General features: G+C 39.0%; 1 protein-coding gene and 1 long non-coding RNA gene across 2 annotated transcripts; both read left to right on the forward strand.

The window, feature by feature from the left end:
* Positions 1-3096: 3096 nt before the first annotated feature.
* Positions 3097-10180, forward strand: adamts1 (ADAM metallopeptidase with thrombospondin type 1 motif, 1). The gene is made up of 8 exons (XM_030157586.1): positions 3097-4210; positions 5060-5400; positions 5491-5623; positions 5708-6165; positions 7012-7198; positions 7350-7528; positions 7786-7961; positions 8348-10180. Exons 1-8 carry the CDS (start codon positions 3592-3594, stop codon positions 9084-9086), a joined length of 2832 nt encoding a protein of 943 aa, XP_030013446.1. The 5' UTR covers positions 3097-3591; the 3' UTR covers positions 9087-10180.
* Positions 10181-12188: 2008 nt separating this feature from the next.
* On the forward strand, positions 12189-19195 carry LOC115430417 (uncharacterized). Its single transcript, XR_003936934.1, has 7 exons — positions 12189-12425; positions 13165-13238; positions 17432-17489; positions 17701-17762; positions 18542-18587; positions 18767-18809; positions 19013-19195. It is a non-coding gene; the product is annotated as an uncharacterized LOC115430417 (long non-coding RNA).
* The last annotated feature ends 1484 nt before the right edge of the window (positions 19196-20679 follow it).

The raw sequence follows: 20679 nt of genomic DNA on the forward strand, positions 1-20679 counted from the left end.
TCCCTCGCCCGCTGGGACTTATTTAAAGAGTGCACAGTGTAGACATTTTTGTACAATTAATCGATCTTTCATATATGTGCTAGTATTATTTACACAGTAATCACATGCCAACACAACATGTACGCAGTATTTGAGTAACCCTCCACACACAGCCCACTCTGACTCTTCCTGTGGGGAAACCCACTCCGCTGAACGACAGAAACACAGCACTGAACTTGTAATTTATTGTTTGTACAACTGGTATGTGTGAATAAAAAAACAATGAGATGAGTTTTATTTATTATAGTAATTTTGTATCAAATTACTATTTAACTTAGGAATATGACTGTGGAGAATAATTTCTTTGTAAGAATATAGTGTTTCTTTTCTAGTCATCCACATGAATATATGTACATAAAATCTATATATTTAAAGTTTGGCTTCTGTGTTGTTTCTTTTCTCATGGTACTAACATGGAATGTAAATCTGTCAAAGTAGAAACTCAAACAAAAATGTAAGTTTGTGTCGGCTTCCACACACTTGACACTTTTATTTACGTGGCATGAAGTTGCATTGAAGCTAAATGGACAAAATAAAAGTCGTTTTGGCCATATGTAAACAAATATGTAAATATATCAGCAGAAAACATGCTGGTCAATAATAATAATAATAATAATAATACTGCTGTCCTTTTATTACCATTAATGAAAAATGCTCTATTTTACACATTTGCAGAAGATTTTTTTCTCTGGTTTTATTTTAATAGATGCAGTAAAAGCATAAATCCCCCATGGAGGCTGATTAATCCCAGCCCTGAGGCCTCCGTAAAACACCTCTGCTTGGACCAGAGTTTGCAACTTTCAGCCTAAATATAAACTAGAAAATCTATTTATCTGTTTGGACTGGGTTTATTAGCTCTATATAGATACAGAGGTCATTACTGACTGAGCACCGAATAAAAACCAACCTCTGTTTTAGTACAGATCCAATGGTCTTTGTTTCTCCCTCTTTATTTTTTTATTTCCAGTCCATTCGTGTCTCATGAAAGAGACCTGATGCTAACAGTATTTGTAGTTGCAACTGCATGTGTTCCTTAAAATCAATGCTAGTACAGTTTTAATTGTCTTGTGGTGGTAAATGGAAAGAAGCAGAAAGAACAAAACTTTATTTATTTATTTATGTATGAATAATGGATCAAGAATGTAAAGTGCTTTGGGTACCTTGAAAAGCACCATAGAAATCTAATTTATTATTATTATTATTATTATTATTATTATTATTATTATTATTATTCATTTATTTGTTTATTTAGGTTATTGGAGATAATACACACTGCTGAACATCTGCATAGGAAGAAAACCAGATGTAAAAATGTTATATTAAAGCAGATATTACTAATTAACGTCTATAATGAAATATTAAGTCACAGAATGCAAAGAAAAACAAATTGTTTTGTAGAAATTACAAAAAAAAAGACTCAAATACATTAATTTATTTGCAGACAAACAGAATTAGTTCATCTAAAATCTGCAAACAAACAGCTGAATAGAAGTAATTTGGACATAATACAGTTCTTTCCTAGTTCTGTGTAAAATAGTCAATAACTCCTGGCACTGAAATAAACGGTACTGACCCACAGGAGGGAATTCCCTTCACAATGTACTCAACAAAAACAAACCAAACTGAAAAATAAATAAATTAAACAAGTCATCATCAGTGTATCAGTCATTGCACTAAGGTTTTGTAGAGTTTTCCAGCAGAAAAGCATTCAAATTAAAGAGAAACACAGATGAATAGAAGATATTTTCCATTTTCTTTAATTAATATATATATATATATATATATATATATATATATCTTTAGAACTCCCAGTTTTCCCTCTGGACCAGAACCCTCCAGTCCATGACCTTTGACCCCCTCTCCAGACCTTACCTGCCTCAGTATCCCGCTGCTTTGACCTGAATTAAAACACGGTCCAACTGCGCCCTCTGCCGGTGAAACACAGAACAGCTCCAACATGTCATGGAAAATAAGTGAGTTCACCTTTAACTAAACAGCTCCATCTACTGGAAAATGAAAAAGATGCACTGATGTGACTTTTCTGACCTGTTGCTTTTAAGGTGGACTTTGACAATAAGTCCCTTCAGACAGATTAGAGGTTTTTGTTGGAATGATTTCACTCATGGAAAGTCATTGGATATGTTTAATTTTATTCTCTATCACTCATGTTTATTACTGTTGTGTGTTATTATACATTTCTGCTGTAAATTCAGGTTATTATAGATGATCCACTTTATAAAATCAACTTAATTCTGTTGTCTTTGCTTATTTTATTTTACTTTCTGACACCTATATGGACTGGTTTATCTGTGTGGACACTGTTAATGTGAAATAATTGTTTTAATTGTTATTTTAAAGGTAAACTCTTCTATCTGTTGCAGTGGAGGAACAGTCCGGACGGGCGGGGGAACGAACCTGAGGACATGGGCTCGGTGTGCCTTGGTTTAAGCGCAAAGACAGCCCGATGGAGAAGCGAGTCCACCTTAAGACCTCAGCGGCCCCTCTCTGCTCCCTCTCTCCGGGGAGCAGAGCTGCGGAACCCGTCCACGGCGCGCCACAGCCGGCTTGGCACAGAGGAGGTGAGTACTGCTCCCGGAGCCCAGGCCAGCACGATATGGTTACCATTCCCGACCTGGTGCCATGTCCCCTCTAAAGTTACACTGACACCACAACACTGCTCCACATCAGCTGCCTGTCACCCACATTTATGTTGGAAAAGGGCTGAGTTTAATATGTGGTGTGTAGTTCACTGACACATCTAGAAAGTAGAGCAGCAGCAGAGCCAAGGTCAGCCCTGAGGTTTTATCTGAAATGCTTTAAAACCCAAAACACACAACATAAAGGCCATATTAATAAAACACTCGTCTGGTGATAATACTTGGGAGATGAGTGTGTACATTTGTAAGAGACAAGCAGGGGGAAAAAACCATTCCTCGAGCCACATTCTGTGTCCTCCGCAATGATTGATTATTATGGCAACGCTCCAAATTCGCTGGTGCGTTTTCGTTGCGCACGGGATTTGGCCCCTCTTAGATCAAAGGGCCCTCAGGAAAGGGGTGGTCCCGGGGCAGGGGGATATATAGGAGAGGACCGGCTCTGTTCTGACTGCAAGGCAAGAGCAGAGAACAGACTAGACGGGCCAGCAGAGCAGAACCTGCCCCCGAAGTCCAACATAAAAGCAAACAGACAACTGAGAGACAGCTACTGAGTTTTGGAGACAGACAGACGGACAGACGGACAGACAGACAGACTGATAGAAACCTGGTGGAATTTACTGCTGAGATACAGCTGTTCTTTTAATTCGATGAATACAAGACTTTTTTTTTTTTTTGCAACAAACCAGACCTGCACATAACTTTAAATGAGTTTTGCACTGGATTTGATCCCTTTTTAGCTTTTTATACGTGTGCGTAATTTTGGGGACAGTTTTGTGGAAGTGGAAAGACTTTGGCTGTGTAGCAAATAGAGGAAAAACCTTTGAAAGGATTTAACTCGCCTCATCATAGGGACTTTATTATCAGTTTCTCTCGCCACTTGTCGGATATCAGTTACATGATGTGGCTTTTACGCGTTTCCATTGGTTTATTAGCCGCTCTGTGCGTCGGCGCCACGCAAAGCGCCTGGGAGGAGAGCACGGTGGTACCGGTCCGACTAGACCCGACGGCCCGGTCGGAGAGCGAAACCGAACAGCGGCGGACTCTCTCCACAGAGGAGAAGGAGAAAGTGGCGGAGATGAGAGTATACCGGTTGGACGTATTTGGAAAGGAACTGATCTTGCAGCTTGAGCCCGATCACACCTTCCTGGCGCCGGGTTTTGTGTTCCACATTGTCGGGAGTCCCGAACCGACCCAGACACCCGAGACCGGGGCCGAGCAGGGATGCTTCTTCTCGGGACGCGTGAATGGAGAGGAGCACTCCGCCGCTGCGCTCAACCTGTGCCACGGACTGAGCGGCGGATTCTACTATGAGGGTGCAGAGTACTTCATCCAGCCCCTGAACACCTCTGACTTCAGGGGCGCGGAGGAGGATGTGCACTCGATCCGGCGCAGAGGTCGGGCAGGATTGGCCGAGGAGGGGAGCTCCAAGTGTGGGGTCAACGAGGACGAGGAGAGGGTGCCAAAGAATCTGGAAAAGGAAACCAGGCAGGAAGCCGCGAACTCAGAGCAGACAGGTAAGACACAAGACATTATTATTATTATTATTATTATTATTATTATTATTATTATTATTATTATTATAGTTTAGCAGATCAATGAGGGTTCATAGTGTGGGGAAATTATTTTTTTAAAAAGTGCATTAATGGAGTTTATAGTCATGAAAAAGTGCGGTGATGTTGTTGATTGAAAAAACACACACAATAGGTTATCCTTTAAATGTGAGTCCTAAGTGCGCTCATTTGGAGCTCGGTGCGTCATGGCGCGCGGCGTGCGCAACGGACTTGGCTGCTTTTTTGACAGTCCGTCTACGCATTACAAGAGAGGAGGGGACGCAGAGAGGAGAGGAGGTGGGGGGAGACTTCTCCAAGGGGAAAGAGGAGGAGGAGTGACTGGAGGGGGAGGAGGAGGGGGTAGGGGTTGGGGCCAGCCGCAGCCCGGTGGTGCTGAGACCAAATTCGCCTCCTGGTACAAATCGCACCGGCAGACATTTTTCCCTAGAAAGGATTTTCTCCCGTCGCCCTTTCGCACTCGCATATTTTTCCACCAGAAAAGGTCATTTTAGGAATGTGGAGCCTGAGGAGGAGGAGCCGCCGGTGGTGTGACGCTGAGTCACGGCAGCCACGCTCCTCCAGGCATATCCGGAGCTCTGTGGGAGCTCCAGTCCCTCAAACAGAAACGAGCCTTTTATGTAGGAGGCTCAACAGTCTGGAGACCAAACTGAGCTACAAAACTGAATAGATTTGAGGCAAAAATAGGTGTTTGAAAATGTAAAACAGAAGCAGAAATCACTATTAATAACCCTGGAACATACTGCAGTGTATTCATTCATTCCCATTTTCCCACTTTTCCTCTCCTTCCTTCAGCCCATCACAGAACCAGGAGGTTTGTTTCCACCCCTCGCTACCTGGAGATCATGCTGGTGGCTGACCAGTCCATGGCTGAATTTCATGGTGCTGGGCTCAAACCCTACCTCCTGACCATCATGGCTGTGGCATCCCGCCTCTACCGCCACCCCAGCATCCACAACTCCATCAGCCTGGCTGTGGTGAAGCTGCTGGTGGTCTACGAGGAGGAGCGAGGCCCCCAGGTCTCATCTAACGCTGCCATGACCCTCCGCAACTTCTGCCAGTGGCAAAGACAGCACAACCCACCCAGCGACCGCCACCCGGAGCACTATGACACCGCCGTGCTCTTCACCAGGACGGTGAGTAATGGGTTTATGCAGCGACTGAATGACAGACAGAAACAGAAAAGCTGAGTTCAAAGGTGCTGAAGCTCTATGTTCTGGGTGTAGGACCTGTGCGGCGCCCACTCTTGTGACACTCTGGGCATGGCAGATGTTGGAACTGTGTGTGACCCTGACAGAAGCTGCTCCATCATTGAAGACGATGGCCTCCAGGCAGCTTTTACCGTGGCTCATGAACTGGGTAAGTCCATGTTCTTGCTTGAAACACATGAAATTTTGTGACTCTATCGGTCAGACGTATTCACAGAACATGTTTCTGTTCCAGGCCACGTCTTCAACATGCCTCATGATGACGCCCAGCTCTGCTCTGGGGTCAACGGTGCTCACTGGGGCTCCCACATGATGGCCTCAACCCTGTCCAACCTGGACCAGCAGCAGCCGTGGTCGCCCTGCTCTGCCCTGATGGTCACCACATTCCTGGACAACGGCCACGGTCAGTGTCTGCTGGACAAGCCGGTCAAGCCTCAGCCACTGCCCCAGCCGCTGCCCGGTACAGTGTACGACGCAGACCATCAGTGTCGGCTGACGTTTGGAGAAGACTCGCAGCACTGCCCGGACTTGAGCACCACCTGCGCCGCTCTGTGGTGTACTGTCACTACATCCAATGGTCTGCTGGTGTGTCAGACCAAGAACTTCCCCTGGGCTGATGGGACACCATGTGGGCATGACAGCTACTGCCTGGCTGGACAGTGTCTCACGAAAACCCAAGCTGCTAAACACCAGGTAGGACCCAGATCCAACTGGTACTGCTCAAAAATAGAGGTACGAGATCAGAACATTTATGTACCTTTAAGGACATTTTTTAAGAATGTTCTCTCAGAAGTACAATATTGGTCTTTAGGAGGCCAGAATTGCACCTTTAGACTATGAAAAAGGGTCCAAAGTTATGTGAAGTACAAATTTGTACTATAAGGTACCCTGCAGCATTAAAAAATGTGTGTATACCATGAGAACAGGCTATAGGCTAGGAGAACTGAACAGTAGGTCTAATTATAGTTCAAACATTAGGCTTAGCACATTATTTATTATATATTATACTGTAATTACTCTATTATATTTAATAATAATTTGTTTTAATTTAATATCCCAGTTAGCTCATTGATAATAGCCTAATAATTTATTTAGCTTATTAGAACCTCTGATTATTGCCATAATCTCTGTTTTATCAAGTTTTCATTCACACCTCCATGTCTTGATGTCGTAGCTTGCCTATGCCATATATATATATATATATATATATATATATATATATATATATATATATATATATATATATATTATTTTATTTATTTATTTTTTTTTCTCAGTTAGGCCACCAGTTCAAACTTTAAACATCATGGCATTATCAACTATACGAGAGTTTTCTTTCCATGTAAAGTACTAAAGGTACAAAAATGGACCATTTCGAAAGGGTACAGAAATGTCTGTCAAAAAAGTACACCCCCAGCGACAAGCATGTGTACCCTTTGAAGTACAAGCTGATACCTCTATTTTTGAGAGTGTACTGCTCAAATAAACCTATATGTTCAAAGATTAAAGTCCTAATGTTCATGTCTGTGGTGGTTTCAGACACCTGTCAATGGTGGCTGGGGGGTCTGGGGTCCCTGGGGTGACTGCTCCCGGACCTGTGGAGGAGGTGTTCAGTATTCCTTTCGCTCCTGTGATAACCCTTTACCCAAGAACGGAGGCAAATACTGCGAGGGCAAGAGGATCCAGTACCGCTCCTGTAACACCGAGACCTGCCCTGATACTAACGGTAAGAGACACAAACACTGATGGATGACCCTGTGGCTTTCATGGCTGCAGAACACACACTTTTGATGTTTTCTGTCACATCGCTGTGAGAGTTAGCATCCAGGTCAGGCTGACCAAGCAGTAAATCTGACCCTCCTCTGCCTGCTTCTCAGGCCTGTCGTTCAGGGAGGAACAGTGCTTGGCCCACAACGACATGTCGGCCCAAGTGTCACTGGGTTCAGGCGAGGGAGTCGAGTGGGTGCCGAAGTATGCCGGAGTTTCACCCAAAGACCGCTGCAAACTGGTGTGCAGGGCCAAGGGGACCGGGTACTTCTTTGTGCTCAAATCTAAGGTGAGTTTTTCAATGTCAAAATACAACCCTTTTTTTTACTGATAATGTGTTTGAAAGTGTTAAAACCTTCACAGGGTTTTAGTCTTATTTATCTCATAAGTCCTGCTGTAATTTGAAGGATCAGCTCTTGCACCTTGTCTCAGCCCCCTGGCCTTACTACAGCCTTACTTTTACTTTTTATCATTTGACTCAGTCTCTTATGTAACAGTGTTACAGACAGAGCCCTTCAATTGTATTTACCTCTCTGCTGCCCCCAGGTGGCTGACGGCACACCCTGCAGCCCAGACTCTACCTCCGTCTGCGTTCAAGGCCAGTGCGTCAAGGCTGGATGTGATCGCGTCATTGGCTCCAACCAGCGCTTTGATAAGTGTGGTGTGTGTGGCGGCGACGGTTCCACCTGCAAGAAGGTGTCTGGGTCTCTGGAGCGAGCCAGGTAAAGAAACCACATCCACTCATGTTTTATGTAACCATTAGGCCTTATTAACCCTATAATGACCACAGTGGGATTTTAGTTTATTATTATTATTTTTATTCAGTGCAATTAAAGGATGAACTGTGCTGTTCCTAGATTCTCTGAAAATGTAGAAATAGTTCAAATTAAGAGGCTAATGTGATATTTCAAGTAAATGTTTTTTTTTGTTTGTTTGTTTATTTAAGAGAGTCACATTGGTATAGCAATTAAGACATGATTCATGTGTAAACTAAAGACTGTGTCACCCCAACATGACAAATAATTTGAATAATCCTCATTGTAATTAGTTTTGATGGCAGCAAATCTTTAATTTTCTAATTTAACTCATTTTAATTCATCTGTTTCAGGCCTGGTTATCAGGATGTTGTTACTATCCCTGCTGGTGCCACCCATGTGGATGTTAAACAACGGGCGCCTGGCAACGGTCGTCATGACAACAGCTATCTGGCGGTGCGTCGCCAGGATGGCACCTATCTGTTGAACGGTGACTATAAGCTGATGACCATGGAGACCGACATCGCCCTGAGAGGGTCTCTGCTGAGGTACAGCGGCTCCTCTGCCACCCTGGAGCGCCTGCGGAGCTTTGCCCCCCTCCCTGAGCCCCTGACCATCCAGGTGTTGTCTGTCGGGGAGGCCCCAAGGCCCCGGGTTAAGTACAGCTACTTCGCCCCCAGACCTAACAATGCTGCTTCAGGCTCTAACAGCGGAGGTCGCCGCCAGTCCATCAACGCCATCCGAGAGGTGGGTGGAGCCGAGTGGGTCATGAGGGAGTGGGGCCCGTGCTCCCAGACCTGTGGCGGAGGTACGCAGCAGAGGGAAGTGGTGTGTCTGGACCCCCAGGGCCGCCAATCAAAAGACTGCCCTGAAGAGCTCCGCCCCTTGGCCTCACGGTCCTGCGCATCCCAGTCCTGTCCCTCCTGGCTTCTGGGTGAGTGGTCGGTTTGCTCAAAGACCTGCGGCAGAGGCTTCAGGAAACGCCCACTGCGCTGCATCGGCCACGACGGACGCACACTGACCAATGACAGCTGTGACCCCAAAGACAGGCCGCGACCCCTTCTGGAACTGTGTAATCAGGGTCCCTGCTAAAGACCGCCTCCTACTCCCACCTCCCTCCCTCCCTCCCTCCTTCCATCCATCCTTCCATCCTCCTCCAGACCTCAGACTGTTCACTGTCTCTGTTTTCAATCCCAGAGGCTGCTGAATGTTTACATCCAGAGCTGAGGGGCTGCAGGTTTCTCTGGGTTCGAGCTGGTTCAGCAGTGACTGTCCCCCTCCAGCTGTTCTGGACCACATGTTGGTCCAATGTGGCCTTGCAGCGATAATGACTGCTAGCGCCACAGCAGTGGCACATTTTGCCTCCCATCAAGGAGAAGAAAGCATGGACATTCCTGATTTCCTTAACAGCATGCTGCTTATCGTGCCAATGTCATGCTTGTGTGTGTGTGTGTGTGTGTGTGTGTGTGTGTGTGTGTGTTGGGAGTGTGAGTGTGTGTGTGAATCAAATGTTAAATGTATATGATGTTTGTCCAAGCTGGGCTGGACAGACCTGTACGTTTTAGGGTGGGGGAGGTTATTGCAGAGTTTATAAAGAAACAAATGAAAGAGAAAAGTTCATATTGTACTTGCTCACCCCATCAGGTATGGAAATTTGATAGTTAAGAGTCAGTGTTTATATCAAACTTTACAGTTCACCTTTATTTATCATAAATCTGTAGCACTTCATCTTTGTTTTTGCCAGCGGCACATTTTAACACCCAGTTGTTTCTAAATGCCTCAGTACTATGTCCTTTAGCCATATCTTGCCCTCATGTACACAGCTGTTAATGAGGGAACTCTTCAAAGACCAAAGAGGAGTGTGTGCCAGTGTGAATGACGTGTGTTTCTAAGTGTGTATGGAGATATAAAGAGGGACTTGTCTCCTGCTACTACTTCATAAGTAAGTCTCTCCTGCCTTCTGCGAAGGCATGTTTTTTTTTTTTTTTTTCCATTTTGTACAGAATATCCAAACATTATTTATTTTTGTACAGCCTGTTAAATATAATCATGTGGCTTTTTAATATTTTTTATTGGGTATTTGTTATTGAGATCACAGAAGGAAGTAGAATATATAGAGTATTTATACAGTGTTATATATATATGGTCCTAGGTTCATGAATAAAATATCACATTGACCTTTGCAACTAATGTCTCTGGTGTTTTTTGTTTTTGTTTTTTTTGTCTGAAGCAATCACTCTCAAGATTTAAGGGTGACACTGTCATGATGGTGTTATGTCTTGATTTAAAAAAAAAAAAAAAAAAAAAAAAGCAGTTGTAGTTTTAGGTTTTGTCCACTAGATGGTAGTATTTATCTTTATTCAACTAATTGTATTCACTCAGGTATGCTGAGTTTTAAAACATTATGGTATTCAGCAGCAAATTATTGTGCCTTTTTAAAAATCTCTCACATGTTTTAGTAGGCATTTTACCAACAAAGCCTATAGTAACCTCTTTTTAATTGTAATATTTTTCAGTAGTATTTATGTTTATTTTAAGGTACTATAAGTGCTTCTCCCAATTCCTTCTCATTTCATCCATGTCAAACAGGTAAACACACAAAAAATAAATAAATAAAGTTTACAAAATGACTACATTTGAATTGTCCTGATACCTAAGGAACAGGGGGTGCAATTCTGCCAAATGACCACAAGATGATGCTAAAGTCCTGGTTTCAAACAGTTTGCTCTTATGTTAACATTATGAATGAAGGAGGACCTGCAGTATTTTCCTGATATAAATAAAAAGTCATTATTTGTGTCCCTGCACTGGACACCTCACACTTACCATTCCATGACAGAAATGGACCCAAAAAAAGTAAATGTAATAAAGGTAATGTCCTGACAGAAGAAAAGTTACACAGGAAGAAGTCCAGTGTGTTAAACATCTGTCTTTTTCTCTGCTTTCAGTGGTTAAAGCCCAGTCATATCCAGGAAAAGGGTGTGTCGACTCCTTCAGGCCCTGAGGTGTTCACAGAATGACAAATGAGAGGAAGTGAGCATTAACCTGCCACACCACAGCCCTGCCTTAAAAACAGTAAGACACTTACTATCAAATGCCATAAGCTGGACCCACTCTTCCCTCCTTTAGATATTTTCCCTCACTTTCTGTGTCTTTGTCGTATATTACTGACTTTCTGAACACCTTCTCTGTAAAAGGGAAACTCAGTGTTGCCTTTAAAAGCTGAAGCTTGTAATACTTCCTGTTTTGCCTTGAGGAAGATGATCTCCTTCTTTGCCGGCTCCCACAGCAGCACAAAGGAAATCATTATCCTCTAATTATGGATGGTTAAGAAGAAGATTAGCCATCTCTGTAATCTACATAAGAGCATAATGTGTCACCGCTCTCAGAAAGGCAAGACAAAAAAAAAAGTGGGTTCAGGAAAATAGACGACTCCATATTCCTTTTTCCCCTCAGATCTGAATGATTTATTTTAACTCGGAGCAAATGCAAAACCAGGAGTAAAGTGTCCTTGTGAATATGAACGTCTGCAATTAAATTACCTACATGTTTTTAATGTCTTTACGTCATATCCTTAAAGCTTAAAAGAAACATCTGGAAGACATTATGAATCACTGCCGCTCAACGTGGGTGGCATTTCTGAGAACTAAATTATCTACATCCTTTCACCACCTCCCGTTGTTACCCATAAAAGTATAGTTAAATTATGGCATCCTGGATCTGCGTTTGAGTCTCAGGCAGAATTAAAGTCGCAAATAAATACAATCTATGAAAAAATTCAAATCAGCAGAGTATTGAATTTATTTATTTATTTTGCATTTTGTTGATATTTTTTGTTTTAATTTATTATGAGAAAGCAGTGAGCATGGAATAACTTACACAACTTTATTTCTGGTTAACATTTTGTGTTTAGGACCAGGGTGCGAGAAGAACAGGTCTTGTGAAGTAGATCTGAGGAGACAAATGTACTTGTGTGTTTTTTAATTAATGATTTTCAGTTTGTATTTATACATGAGACAGAAGTTATAGCTTTGAAAAGAAAGCCTTTTGTAGCTTAGGGAACGTGTCCCATCTTGCCAAACGCAACCACAGGGTTTGTCTCACAATTTACGCTGTTATAAAGAGCAGTAGGTGGCAGCACTTCGACAAGTAGCGTCTCTTCTTATGCGAGAAGAAGAAATCACTTACTGCGCAGGCGCGTTGACGCTGACAACAATGGTAGCTAGCAGGGCTGAAGCTACAAGCTACCGGCGAAAAGTTTGAATATAAAGTACGTAAAAGAAAACTCAGAGTCAATATTTTAGCTTTCATCTGCGGGTCATTAAAAAGTATTTATCATGCGGATGTGGTAAGAAATGAAAAGACAACTAACGGAAGAAAAATGCCGACGTTTCTCTTCGGGAGCAGCTCAGCACGTGCTAAAAAGCTAAGGTGACTAGCTTAAAGCTCATTCCTGCGAGTAAACAATTCACCCACACCTGCTGAGTTTACATTTGACTGGTCCACAGCCAAAGTTTTGTCAGTGACACAAATTCATTCTTTGCATAAATGTAATTATTTGCTAATAAATGTATCCGAAACATATAAACCTACTTGATGATTGTCTGCTACATAGCTTCGACACACGTGGTTAAAAACTGGCGCAGCAAAGTTTGGAAAGCGAAATTTGTGTCATTGCATCAACTTTTACACAAATAATTTCACACAAGTACATCACTGGCATCTTTATCTCACTGTGTATATAAAAGTGTTACAGTTTTACCGTAGAATTAAGAGTTTGTAGCAACATCAGTGATGTATCAAACTATTTTGGTGTGTAAAGGAACTAGAGGTCTGTGTAGGTTAATGAGCACATTGTGCTTTAAAAAATGTATTAAACACACTAATTCTTTCATTTTGACTTTTCACATAATCCCTATTGATTTAACTCAGGGGTCAAACTTAGATCCTCGAGGGCCGGTGTCCTGCATGTTTTAGATGTTCCCCTCTTCCAGCACACCTGACGGTCATTATCAGGCTTCTGCAGAGCTGGATGATAGGCTGATCATTTGAATCAGGTGTGTTGGAAGAGGGACGCATCTAAAACATGCAGGACACCGGCCCTCGAGGATCTAAGTTTGACACCTCTGATCTAACCAATCCTAACTTGAAAATGTGTGTGTACATCCAGGTGTAGTCATGAACGCAGCACCATAGACACAGTGATGGAGATGAACTGCAGTGACTTGGACATCACGTGAACATGTGAGTATTTATTTTTATTTGTCCTGCATAAAAATCCTTGTGTTTTCCTCACATTTACCTCATATTATTTGAGCTTTTAATTGAGTGATATTTTTAGTTTCCTTGTGCTGGTTTTACTGAATTGGCTCAAATGTTGTTGTTGGAATTTGATGCAGTTTTTATGCTATGTCATAAAAACCTTTGTCATATATCTGTTATGTTATATTTAATCAATGCATATTTAGTAAAGGTATACTTGGTTTTCATATGTATTTTCAAACCATCTCTTAATAACTTATTTTCCTGAAATCTGTTACTACCAAAAAATGCTTTAATTCAGAATAAATATCATTGTTTTATGTAATTTTTCTTCATCCTCACCTGTGCAGACTATTTTACAAAAATTAATTTATAACTAATTTTACAAAATACATTTGAGAAATATTATCACATTTTAATGTTAAATTTTTAAGATTCAGTAAAAGTCTATTACAATCTCTCTTCGTAAAAGTTATAAGTATGACTGTGTTTATAATTACATTGCCTTCGCAGTGTTGGATAGTTGAAATTAGACATAGACCTAAACAATCATTATCATAAAATGTTAGTTGATAACGTGTTTCAGTAGTGCTATTTAACTACTGATGTGATCATTTTTAGATTGAAAAGTTATATTATTATACCGTAACTAGTTAGATCAAACTTTAACTTGTGACATAATTTTTGTTAGAATGTTCACATGGCCTAAATAATGACAAATGTCAATCATAAACATAAAAGAGGTGGTCATAGAACATTGTAGTGAAAGATAGTTATATATTAATACAACATCATGATGAAAAATTTCTATACCCATTTATTTGGATGGACAACAAAGGTGCATAACTAAAAACATTTTACGCATTCATTTGGGTAAAGTTACAGATGAAAGTTGGAACTGATAAAGAAGGCATTAAGGTGTGTGCACTTTACATAACTAAAGCTGCAAGGTGTGAGCAGTAGCTGATAAACTTTAAACACTCCTGTCACAGAGGAACAAAAAGAGCCTTTACTCAATCAAACCAAACATAATAATAGTTAATCTTTTGACTTCTATAAAAACAGCCATTTTAATCAGTATTATTGTTTATATGAACAAAGAAGGTGTTCTAAGTTTCAGAAATACAGAAAAGTTTTCTCAAATTTCAAAAATAAAATAAATGTCAGTTTTAACTGTTCTCAGCTGATTTCAGCTTTAAACATCTATATCACTGGGTCATGGGTCATTTCTCTGTTTTTCTGTGTATGGCCTTGATGACTCTGCCCCACATTTTCATTTTTTGGTCGGCGTTTTAATGTTATACAGGATTCCCACTGGGTCTCAAAAAGTCTTATAAGTCTTGAATTTACAAGTCTGTATTTAATACCTTTAAAACAAGTCTTTAAAAGGTATTAAATTTGATAGGGTAGGTCTTAAATTATGTTGCCATAAACTTGTATTGTGTTTAAATGTGTCTGTTAAATGTCCAAACTGCAAAGAAAGTAACGTTAGTCGACTCAGTTCCACCTGTTCCAACCTCATAATTCGTATTGAAATTAGGAACCAGTTATCACTAACTTTGTAGCCTTGGCTGAGAAATGGCTTGGAACGATGTGGATCAAGGCGTTGGAGTAAATAAATACATTTTCCCAAATTCTAGGAGTCACAAATCTTTGCCAGTATGGCTGTGAAATGAGCATTAAATTCTGTTCTAAGTGGTCTTCAAAAGGTCTTAAAAAGTATTACCTTTAACTTGTGGAACCCTGTAGGAACCCTGGTTTTATGTCTCCCTTGGAAAATACCTGATAAAATAAAAATAAGACTTATCTCTGTGTGTAAAAAACATAAATGCATTCTTTTGTATAAAAAGTAATTAACATGATTTGACTCTGTCATTATCAAAACAAATCAGGTCACAGCTGTAACTTTACTATATATTACAGTAGTGACTGTTTTCATAGTGACAATTTAAGCTAATTCGTAAAGACCTAAGCACAGCTAGGTCAGAAATGGTAAGCAGTTACATATATGAAGACATGTTCATAAAGAAAAACATAACATTTATCAAAAAATATATATAACTATTTATGTAGTTGCAGAAATAGATATTTTTGAAACATTTGGCATATGTGGTGAAAATAGGCTTCTCCTATGTTTCAGTAATCACATGAAAACATGGAACAGTTTTTTGACAAAAATGTGTTTAATTCAGAACAAAATCAATAAAAAAGATACAGGACCCTATTTTAGAAAAAAAACAAACAAAACATTTAAATGGGACAGCCACTTCCTAGTACAATGTCACATAAAAAAGAGGACATTTTATATATTTAATTGAATATAATCTGAACTAATGCTTTTGGATTGAATAGATCATAAAATGACATTTATAAACATCAAGGATCTCAATATATATATATTTTTAAATAGGTTTTTAGTATGGGACTGCAATTTGAACCAATTCAGTAGAATGGCCCTTTTTTGTTGTTACTTTATTTTTATTGTTGTTTTGAGTTTTGTGTAGCTAATGCAAACATAAGGGAAATTTGGGATACATTGACTATAAAAAAACCCTTTGTGTGATTAGCATTTGATTTTATTAATATGACGTTGAAATGAAAATTGTCCATTTTTCCCATTTATCTTGACACTGCTCTTCTCAAGTCCTTCATCTATGGGTCAGAAAATCCATCTCAAATATTTCATTTACAATTTGTAGCCAGTCGTTAGTTGTAGGTGGTTCTAATCTGCACCATTATTTGGTAATATCCTTTTTACAGGCTGCCAAAAGTATTTTTAATAAATGTCTATCATTTTAATTACATTATTACCAATAATACATCTGAAATACATCACCAAACATGTTTTAGGAATTGTATAACCCAATATCTTAACAGTTGTTGAATATATGTTATCCCAAAATCATCCAAGTTTAGGACATAAACAAAAGACCTGACCATGATTTACACTGACATCTCCACATTCTCTTCAACAAGGTTTAACTCTGGACACATATTTAGCTGTAATTTTAGGAGTTATGTAAAACTGAATTATATTTTATATGATTATATAATTTTATATAAGACAAATGTACAATTTATGTAAATAAAATACAGTGTACATTAAAAATAGTAAAGGTTGTAAATTAATATATATCCAGCATAAATTCAGAATGTAAATAGCAATGTGTAAATATGTTCAAAATATATGCCTGTGTCTAATCTTATATTTCATAATAATCAAATACTATAATGATTTTGAAAGTTACTTATGATTTTAAAAAAACAGTTGTATTGTTCTTAAGCACTTCTGTCATGTTCAACCTCTGACAGAAAATAAATCATATTTAAATCAAAAATAACCTTCTGATGTCTTCACAACTAACTTATGAGTAGCAGAAAATTTAAGCTTGACAAAAATAGCAATATGATTTATATGATGATCCATATTGATATCGTCTGAGATGAAAAAGATATCATGATATGATTTTTTCCCATATCGCCCAGCCCTAAGTAAGATGTGTATTAAATATATTAATCAAACATTTGTGTTCAAAAACTGATAATTTTATCAGTATCTAAATAAAATCTTTAATAATTATTATGGTGCATCACACTGAACAAACTCCTCACTCCGTTACTTTTTTTGGATTCTTATTCCGTTACCATGAATTACTTTCTTTTAAAACTAAAGTAAAAATGATATCAGTTTCATTTTTGGATATAACGGACTCTCAGATCTTAAGTAAAGTGTGGTATGCTATATATTTGCACTTTCCTTGAGGAACAGCACTTTTTGCCATTTTTTTTTCCAAACCTTGAATAACTGCTGTTTGTATTTCTATTTGGAATTTGGGAGAAATGTTGTCGGTAGTTTTTTAGAGAATAAAACAAAAATGTTCATTTTACTCAAACACATACCTATAAATGGTAAAATCAGAGAAAGTGATAATTTTGCAGTGGTCTCCTACTTTTTTCCAGAGCTGTTTATAAGCAAGACAGGTTGTTTTCATTCATTTAACCACTTCAGAGGTGGCAGAGCCAGTTCATTGCAGGGCACAGGGTGTTTTATTTGTATAAAAATGTACAGATTTAACACAGATACAGGGTACATACAGTTACCTGCTTTTGAAACAAGGACACATTTTCCAGAATAGTTCAGAGATTCTAACTAAAATACACATGTGCACATGCAGGTGTGGTCCGTGAACGCAGCACCATGGAGACAGTGAAGGAGGCGAATAGCACATGAATGTGAGTATTTGTCCATTTGTGTCCAAACTCCTGTTTTTACCTCATATTGAACATCACTTTTGTTATTCCTGTGTCAGTATATCAATAATGTAATGTCTAAACATGTTTGCAATAGGCCTTCATCATCATCACGCACGCGCACGTGTTCTCTGTAGGATGTTTACTTCTTCGCTGTAAATAACAACAGCTGTTTTATTTTTCATACTTGTAGATTTGCTGCTTCAGTAGATGGAGAAACATGCAGACCTACTTAGACTGTCTTCTCTGCGCTGGGTAAGTCATTTTATCTTCATTACCTTCTGCTTTGTGTCTTAGTTTAGTGTTTTGGGGTTGATTTGTGAGGACTAATGCAGAGATAGTGTTGATATTGTTTGACGGATGTGTTGTTTTTCAGATATTTGCTCATTTGTGGTCTTTTTGGTTTAGATCTTATGCTTTAACACAGTCTGGTTTGAATTGTTTATGTTTCACATGTTGTTTAGTTGCTCAGTGATTGTGTCATGTGACTGGATTTGTCAGTTCGTTAGATGGATGACATTCAGACTTGCTTGTCAGGAGGTTTATTTGTTGCGGTGTCTTTGTAGTTGTGTTAAAAGCTGTCAGAAGAGTCTCCAGTGCACTGGTGTTGGTGTAGTGGTTTCGTCCTGGGTTTTCCACAGCGGGAGACACTGGTTCGAGACCCGCGAAGCCCGAGCACCAAAAAGCAATTGAATGGGAGGGAGGGAATGAGGGGACCGTGTCCCCTCTGGGTTTCTGCAGATCTGTCAGGGAGGGGTTATGGAGCAGGAGAAGAGAAACAGCTGAAATTTTACATGAATTTATGAAGTGGGCGGAGTTGGTGTTCAGATATACATTTTTGCTTTACTTTCATGTCTCCACTGCTAAAGACTGTATATAATGTAACATTCCCTTATAGATACTGTACTGATGACTCACATACTTTTTATTCCTACTGTATATAATACACAGTAGGTCTTTATCATTACTGTCTCCTTTTTTAATGTGTTAGTGTTCATGAACGTGACCACCTCTTATTGTTCTCATTTTTGTAGGTTTAACAGCTGTGAGCGGTGCCATCACAAAGACAAGTTCACACATGTAAGTCATGCACAACACGTCAGTTTAACTGAAAGATTATCAAGCAACATCAGCAATGTGGTTACAGAAGACAGGGTGTAAAATGTTGCATATACAACTGTACACACAGGTTTCCACAATTTTAGCCTTTAATTCAATATATAAATAAATAACAGCTGTTTCATTTTTCACACTTGTAGTTTTGCTGCTTCAGTAGATGAAGAACCATCTTCTCTGCACTGGGTAAGTCATTTTTCTCTCTACCCACCCTCACTCTTTCTTTCTTTCTTCCTTTCTCTTCTCTTTCCTCCCCTTACGCCTCTCTCAGTTCTCTGACCCCCCCCATTCCTCTCACTCTTCCTACTCTGACTGTTCTCTCACACACACTTAAATACAATAAAACAATTTCATGTTACATCTTGGTGTGTGTTGTTGTCATTATTCAGGTCTGAAGCAGCATATGAAGAGTTTTCTTTTCTCCATGGAGGTCATAAGGACAATGGAACTGGATTTAAAATAAAAGTTTGAAAAATGAAAAAGTAGTTTGGTTATTTTCCATTCATACATCACATAATACATTCAAAACTTTGGAATCAGCATTTGACTTGGATGACAGACTATAACTATTATGCAATGTAATTTTAGACTGTACATTTGGGGGGGGGTGGTGGGTGGGTGGGTGGTGGTGGTGGTGGTAGTAGTAAACTGGAGAACCAACAAACTATATTAACTTGTAACTTCATTAACTATAAACACTCTCAATGGGAAAACTAGAAAAAGGACTCTCCTCTCAACACAGTAGTAGCAATGTTGCCATCTTGTGGTAGATTTTAAGATTACAGTTAATCCCTAAGGATTCAGATTAAACACTGTACAACCTCATTGTTCTAGCCCAAGGGTTCCTAAAGAGGGATACATGTACACCCAGGGGGTACTTAATTTATTTATTTTTAAACATTAAATAACTTATTATATACTGAATACAAAATAAATAATGAAAATGCTGAAACAAACAATAAATACACTCATAATAAAATTGACACTCGTGAACATATTTCATTTCAAATCTTGTTTAAGCTTTAGCAATATTTTAAGAACATTTCTATTGCATATTATTTGAGATGAGTTTGAATAATTAAATCATTTTCTGGTGATGAAAGGTTCATTCATTCATGACCATTTAATTTGGTTTCCTTAGCAATGACAGAGGGCACTTTTCAGTTTATCTTTTTTATTAAAAAAGATTTGTTATTGTTGATATATTAAAGTTAAATATATGTTTGTTTGTTTACAAAGTTTTGTCTAATTTTTTTTCAATCCAAATTGTTCAGGAGTTGGGGGTACTTGGCTAAAAATACATATTTCAGGGGTACTCCACTGTAAAAAGTTTAAGAGCCTCTGCTTTAGCCCAAAGGATATGACATAAACTCTGGGGTTCATTCCCTACACAACTCTACCATACGATATATATCACATAAACTCTAGAAAGTCTAGACAGTGCATTACATGGATATATTGTCAAACTCATACCGTTTTAGAACAACAGCTTTGTCCTGGTTCCTCTCAGAGTTGGTGACTGGAGTCCAAAGCTTCCACTTAGAGCATGGAGCTGAGTTCACCTGTAAAAAACAAATAAATACTTTTTACACTTTTTGTACTTTTTTTTTCTCACAGATTTTTTTTTAAATTGATTTTTCTGATGGACATTATTATTATTAATAACAATAAGAAGAAAGGAATTATTATTAATCACAATGATTACATGGAAATACATTCAAATATAATTTTAGATTGGACATCCGCTCCTGGTGTCACCTCCTTAAATTTTTTATTTTTTTTAAACCATTTCTCCACACATATATAACTATATACAATATGTTAAACACTACAAACAAAAAGTTAAGGATATTTCTCTTTTTTTGTCATTTGTAAATAAAACTATGTCTGGTTATTAAAAAAATGTGTTTCAATTCAATTCACACAAAAAAAAGTAAAAAGCGCTGTGCAAGAATCCCAACTGAAAAAAACAGCCCCCAAATAAAAAAATATCCTTAACTTTTGGTTTGTAGTGTACATAAAGCATTTCCACAATCATGTATCATAACGTTGAATG

This window comes from Sphaeramia orbicularis, chromosome 2 (genome assembly GCF_902148855.1).
Source record: "Sphaeramia orbicularis chromosome 2, fSphaOr1.1, whole genome shotgun sequence".
In the NCBI taxonomy this organism is placed as follows: domain Eukaryota; kingdom Metazoa; phylum Chordata; class Actinopteri; order Kurtiformes; family Apogonidae; genus Sphaeramia; species Sphaeramia orbicularis.

What these genes read in the sequence shown, in the direction of transcription:
- adamts1 (XM_030157586.1), top strand. Translation starts at nt 3,592, where the DNA reads ATGATGTGGCTTTTACGCGTTTCCATTGGTTTATTAGCCGCTCTGTGC. An exon ending in CGCGAACTCAGAGCAGACAG is followed by an intron (nt 4,211 to 5,059) that starts GTAAGACACAAG and finishes TCCTTCCTTCAG; the next exon opens with CCCATCACAGAACCAGGAGG. An exon ending in CCGTGCTCTTCACCAGGACG is followed by an intron (nt 5,401 to 5,490) that starts GTGAGTAATGGG and finishes TTCTGGGTGTAG; the next exon opens with GACCTGTGCGGCGCCCACTC.